A 6,000-nucleotide genomic window follows, 5' to 3' on the forward strand; every position below is an offset into this window, starting at 1 on the left:
ATATTATGATAATGTATAGGATTGTATTGTCAGCCTCCCAATCCCAGGCGCTGTATACTGTCTGTGTAGCCGATATCCACTTTATATGATATATACTCTGTACATACACTGAGCGGCAAAATTATTGTGACCACCAGGCGATTTTATTCAGAGGGCCTAATTCAGACCTGGTAACACAGCTGCAAATTCACAGGCAGAGCGATTATCGATAGACTGCGCATGCATTGGCCCCGTAGTACGCATGTAGGAGGCCGTCCTGCAATAAAGCCCTGCTCATTGTTTTATCGCTGGCCGTTCACAAGTTGATTGACAGAAAGCTGACGGTTCAGGGGTGGTTACCGGATATTCTCTGGGAGTGTCAGGGAATACGCAGGCGTGGCCAGGTGTGAGGGGTAGTCATGTGACGTCAGCTCCGCCCCCGATCAGCCTGATTCTATCACAGCCGCTGAGTAAATCCTGGGCTACGCACACACTGGGGAATCATTACATGGTGAGCGGCTGTTATCTGGGAGTGTCAGGGAATATGCAGGCGTGGCCAGGTGTGTGAGGGGAAGTCATGTGATGTCAGCTCCGCCCCCGATCAGCCTGATTCTATCACAGCCGCTGAGTAAGTCCTGGGCTACGCACAGACTGCACACACTGGGGAATCATTACATGGTGAGTGGCTGTTATCTGGGAGTGTCAGGTAATACACAGGTGTGGCCAGGTGTGTGAGGGGAAGTCATGTGATGTCAGCTCCGCCCCCATCAGCCTGATTCTATCACAGCCGCTGAGTAAGTCCTGGGCTACACACACACTGCACACACTGGGGAATCATTACATGGTGAGCGCCTGTTATCTAGGAGTGTCAGGTAATACGCAGGCGTGGCCAGGTGTGTGAGGGGAAGTCATGTGACGTCAGCTCCACCCCCGATCAGCCTGATTCTATCACAGCCGCTGAGTAAGTCCTGGGCTACGCACACACTGCACACACTGGGGAATCATTACATGGTGAGCGGCTGTTATCTAGGAGTGTCAGGTAATACGCAGGTGTGGCCAGGTGTGTGAGAGGAGGTCATGTGACATCAGCTCCGCCCCCGATCAGCCTGATTCTATCACAGCCGCCGAGTAAGTCCTGGGCTACGCACACACTGGGGAATCATTACATGGTGAGCGGCTGTTATCTGGGAGTGTCAGGTAACACGCAGGCATGGCCAGGTGTGTGAGGGGAAGTCATGTGACGTCAGCTCCACCAACGATCAGCCTGATTCTATCACAGCCGCCGAGTAAGTCCTGGGCTACGCACACACTGGGGAATCATTACATGGTGAGCGGCTGTTATCTGGGAGTGTCAGGTAACACGCAGGCATGGCCAGGTGTGTGAGGGGAAGTCATGTGACATCAGCTCCGCCCCCGATCAGCCTGATTCTATTACAGCCGCTGAGTAAGTCCTGGGCTACACACAGACTGCACACACTGGGGAATCATTACATGGTGAGCGGCTGTTATCTGGGAGTGTCAGGTAATACGCAGGCGTGGCCAGGTGTGTGAGGGGAAGTCATGTGACGTCAGCTCCGCCCCCGATCAGCCTGATTCTATCACAGCAGCTGAGTAAGTCCTGGGCTACGCACACACTGCACACACTGGGGAATCATTACATGGTGAGCGGCTGTTATCTGGGAGTGTCAGGTAATACGCAGGCGTGTCCAGGTGTATGAGGGGAAGTCATGTGATGTCAGCTCCGCCCCCGATCAGCCTGATTCTATCAAAGCCGCTGGGTAAGTCCTGGGCTACGCACACACTGCACACACTGGGGAATCATTACATGGTGAGCGGCTGTTATCTGGGAGTGTCAGGTAATACGCAGGCGTGGCCAGGTGTGTGAGGGGAAGTCATGTGACGTCAGCTCCGCCCCGATCAGCCTGATTCTATCGCAGCTGCTGAGTAAGTCCTGGGCTACACACCGACTGCACACACTGGGGAATCATTACATGGTGAGCGGCTGTTATCTGGGAGTGTCAGGTAACACGCAGGCATGGCCAGGTGTGTGAGGGGAAGTCATGTGACATCAGCTCCGCCCCCATCAGCCTGATTCTATCACAGCCGCTGAGTAAGTCCTGGGCTACACACACACTGCACACACTGGGGAATCATTACATGGTGAGCAGCTGTTATCTGGGAGTGTCAGGGAATACGCAGGCGTGGCCAGGTGTGTGAGGGGAAGTCATGTGACGTCAGCTCCGCCCCCGATCAGCCTGATTCTATCACAGCCGCTGAGTAAGTCCTGGGCTACACACCGACTGCACACACTGGGGAATCATTACATGGTGAGCGGCTGTTATCTGGGAGTGTCAGGTAACACGCAGGCATGGCCAGGTGTGTGAGGGGAAGTCATGTGACATCAGCTCCGCCCCCGATCAGCCTGATTCTATCACAGCCGCTGAGTAAGTCCTGGGCTACGCACACACTGCACACACTGGGGAATCATTACATGGTGAGCGGCTGTTATCTGGGAGTGTCAGGTAATACACAGGCGTGGCCAGGTGTGTGAGGGGAAGTCATGTGATGTCAGCTCCGCCCCCGATCAGCCTGATTCTATCACAGCCACTGAGTAAGTCCTGGGCTACGCACACACTGCACACACTGGGGAATCATTACATGGTGAGCGGCTGTTATCTGGGAGTATCAGGTAATACGCAGGCGTGCGCAGGTGTGTGAGGGGAAGTCATGTGACGTCAGCTCCGCCCCCGATCAGCCTGATTCTATCACAGCCGCTGAGTAAGTCCTGGGCTACGCACACACTGCACACACTGGGGAATTATTACATGGTGAGCGGCTGTTATCTGGGAGTGTCGGGGATAATGCAGGTGTGGCCAGGTGTGTGAGGGGAAGTCATGTGACATCAGCTCTGCCCCCGATCAGCCTGATTCTATCACATCCGCTGAGTAAGTCCTGGGCTACACACACACTGCACACACTGGGGAATCATTACATGGTGAGCGGCTGTTATCTGGGAGTGTCAGGTAATACACAGGTGTGGCCAGGTGTGTGAGGGGAAGTCATGTGACTTCAGCTCCGCCCCTGATCAGCCTGATTCTATCGCAGCCGCTGAGTAAGTCCTGGGCTACGCACACACTGCACATTCTGGGGAATCATCACATGGTGAGCGGCTGTTATCTGGGAGTGTCAGGTAATACGCAGGCGTGCGCAGGTGTGTGAGGGGAAGTCATGTGACGTCAGCTCCGCCCCCGATCAGCCTGATTCTATCACAGCCGCTGAGTAAGTCCTGGGCTACACACACACTGCACACACTGGGGAATCATTACATGGGGAGCGGCTGTTATCTGGGAGTGTCAGGGATAATGCAGGCGTGGCCAGGTGTATGAGGGGAAGTCATGTGACATCAGCTCCGCCCCCGATCAGCCTGATTCTATCACAGCCACTGAGTAAGTCCTGGGCTACACTTACACTGGGGAATCATTACATGGGGATCGGCTGTTATCTGGGAGTGTCAGGGAATATGCAGGCGTGGCCAGGTGTGTGAGGGGAAGTCATGTGACATCAGCTCCGCCCCCGATCAGCCTGATTCTATCACAGCCACTGAGTAAGTCCTGGGCTACACACACACTGCACATTCTGGGGAATCATCACATGGTGAGCGGCTGTTATCTGGGAGTGTCAGGTAATACGCAGGCGTGGCCAGGTGTGTGAGGGGAAGTCATGTGACGTCAGCTCCGCCCCCGATCAGCCTGATTCTATCACAGCCGCTGAGTAAGTCCTGGGCTACACACACACTGCACACACTGGGGAATCATTACATGGGGAGCGGCTGTTATCTGGGAGTGTCAGGGATAATGCAGGCGTGGCCAGGTGTATGAGGGGAAGTCATGTGACATCAGCTCCGCCCCCGATCAGCCTGATTCTATCACAGCCACTGAGTAAGTCCTGGGCTACACTTACACTGGGGAATCATTACATGGGGATCGGCTGTTATCTGGGAGTGTCAGGGAATATGCAGGCGTGGCCAGGTGTGTGAGGGGAAGTCATGTGACATCAGCTCCGCCCCCGATCAGCCTGATTCTTTCACAGCCACTGAGTAAGTCCTGGGCTACACACACACTGCACATTCTGGGGAATCATCACATGGTCAGCAATTACGAATGGATTTTCCCCCATGTGCAGCGTAAGTCTATACTTAGTGGGCGATTTGATGGCTGCGATGAGACATCATAAAAGGCCCTCTTGCCCCACGCCTGTGTTTTGGTGGCTCCTTTCTGATAGCTTGTGATGTTGGATGTCATACACAACATATGCAGTGTAGTGCCATGCGGTCGTCCAGCATCACTTGCCCACATGTGTACTATACCACCCTGCATCTCACCTCTTATCTAATTACCTGGGCAGCTTCTCATACATTTTCTATGGTTTATAGACATCACACGGAACGAAGAGAACAAAAAGGGTGAAAATACAAAAGATCAAGGAGAACACGAACAGCAGGACCACCAGAGAAACACAGAATCTCCTCCAGCGGAAACCCCACTCGAGAGTCCCAGGAGACCAGGACCTGACTGTGGGTGTACTCTGGGTACTGAAGGGGAACCAGGAGAACACTGCTCTATGTTACCAGAATCAGATGACATAATCAATGACATGGACCGCGTAGCAAATGGCTGATGTATGTGCGCTAAGAATTACCCCAGGTCTGATATTCAACCATAACAGGGTGACACCTCCATCCTCTGTCAAATGCCAGAGGATTCACACATTCAGTGCTCACACAGGAAGGTGACATAGTGTATGGGGTACACCATGTCCCCCCATACACTGTGTCTGTGTATTTCCTCCAAGGGTTATATCTCTGTCCCAGCTGCTCCTTCCCTCAGGTACAGGAGTACAGAATACCTCATAGTCTGGCAGCATAGTGGGGGGCCCAGGACTGACAAAGTAGGCAGGGCCCTCCTCCCACTACTTGATCCCCTGGCGTACCTAGTGAGACCTCCGGTGTCCGCAGCATTGGCTGCACTGCTCTATATTGCTTCAAGGGGAATATTTTTTATGACAAATTATACTTGATAGACTCCATTCCTGGGCCCCCGTTCTGTCCGGGCCCCTGATACAACGAATCATAATGATGTTAGGGGGAATGTAAGATAATCTGATTGGATCTGTATCTGTAATGCTAATGTTTAGGGTATATGAGGTTGTCTGTCATCAGCTCACAATGACTGTATTGCTTGCCCTGTGTATGCTACACAATAAATAAAGTCGTCATTTTTATCAATTCCCTGATCCATATTATGCAATATATTGAAATACTAGCTGACCCGCCCGGCGTTGCCCGGGAAAACCTTGGGGTTTCTTTATTTCCAAAATTGCTGAAAAATGTCATCTTACAGTATGCTGTGCCAAAGACCTAAGATTGAAATTTGTTATAGATTCCACCATAATGTTAGAATGTGTTTGCATTGATACTTAATGATGGCAATGAAATCAGGTGTGGTGTTGTTGTTTGAAACACAACGCTCCTGAGTTGAAAACTTGTATGTGTTGATGAATTCCACATCCACTCCTGAGATTTAGCACCTACTGTATGACATATCCTCCAACATCTGAGGGTCAGAAATCGGTACAAAATCAGAAAGGGACATGTCCACACCTCAATTTATATACTTTCAATGGTACAGTTTCTAGGGTGTGTAATTACAGGAGCTAAGTGCGTGGGGTCCGGGGTGGGCGTTACTTACCGCGACATAATTAATTAAAAATTCACTGCTCCCTGCCACTGCCACTCCCCTCACCGAACCTGCCTGCAGCAGTCTCTGAGGTCTGGGGATCTGTAAAGCACATGCACCGAGCATCTCTACCAAACAGTGGGGCAGCCCCTGAGTGTGGGAGCAGGTCCGCGGGCCTGGCCACATGATGTCATGACGCGACGCACACTATCCGCACCACTGTAATGCACCACTGGGAATGGGGGCAATGGGCCAAATTCTTCCCTACACCCGCCGGGCCAATCCA

At 52.4% G+C, this 6,000-nt stretch overlaps 1 protein-coding gene across 3 annotated transcripts in view; it reads left to right on the top strand.

Annotated features, from left to right (window-relative positions):
* LOC146057488 (hepatic and glial cell adhesion molecule-like) overlaps positions 1-5,263 on the top strand; it is a 113,723-nt gene extending 108,460 nt beyond the window's left edge. For all 3 annotated transcript variants that reach the window (XM_083168901.1, XM_083168987.1, XM_083168816.1), the window contains one exon: positions 4,412-5,263. In XM_083168901.1, coding sequence (XP_083025027.1) covers positions 4,412-4,656 — 245 coding nt within the window. In that variant the 3' untranslated portion in view covers positions 4,657-5,263. The remainder of the gene's footprint in view (positions 1-4,411) is intronic.
* The last annotated feature ends 737 nt before the right edge of the window (positions 5,264-6,000 follow it).

Source organism: Crinia signifera, chromosome 1 (assembly GCF_055691185.1).
Source record: "Crinia signifera chromosome 1, ASM5569118v1, whole genome shotgun sequence".
Classification (NCBI taxonomy): Eukaryota; Metazoa; Chordata; class Amphibia; order Anura; family Myobatrachidae; genus Crinia; species Crinia signifera.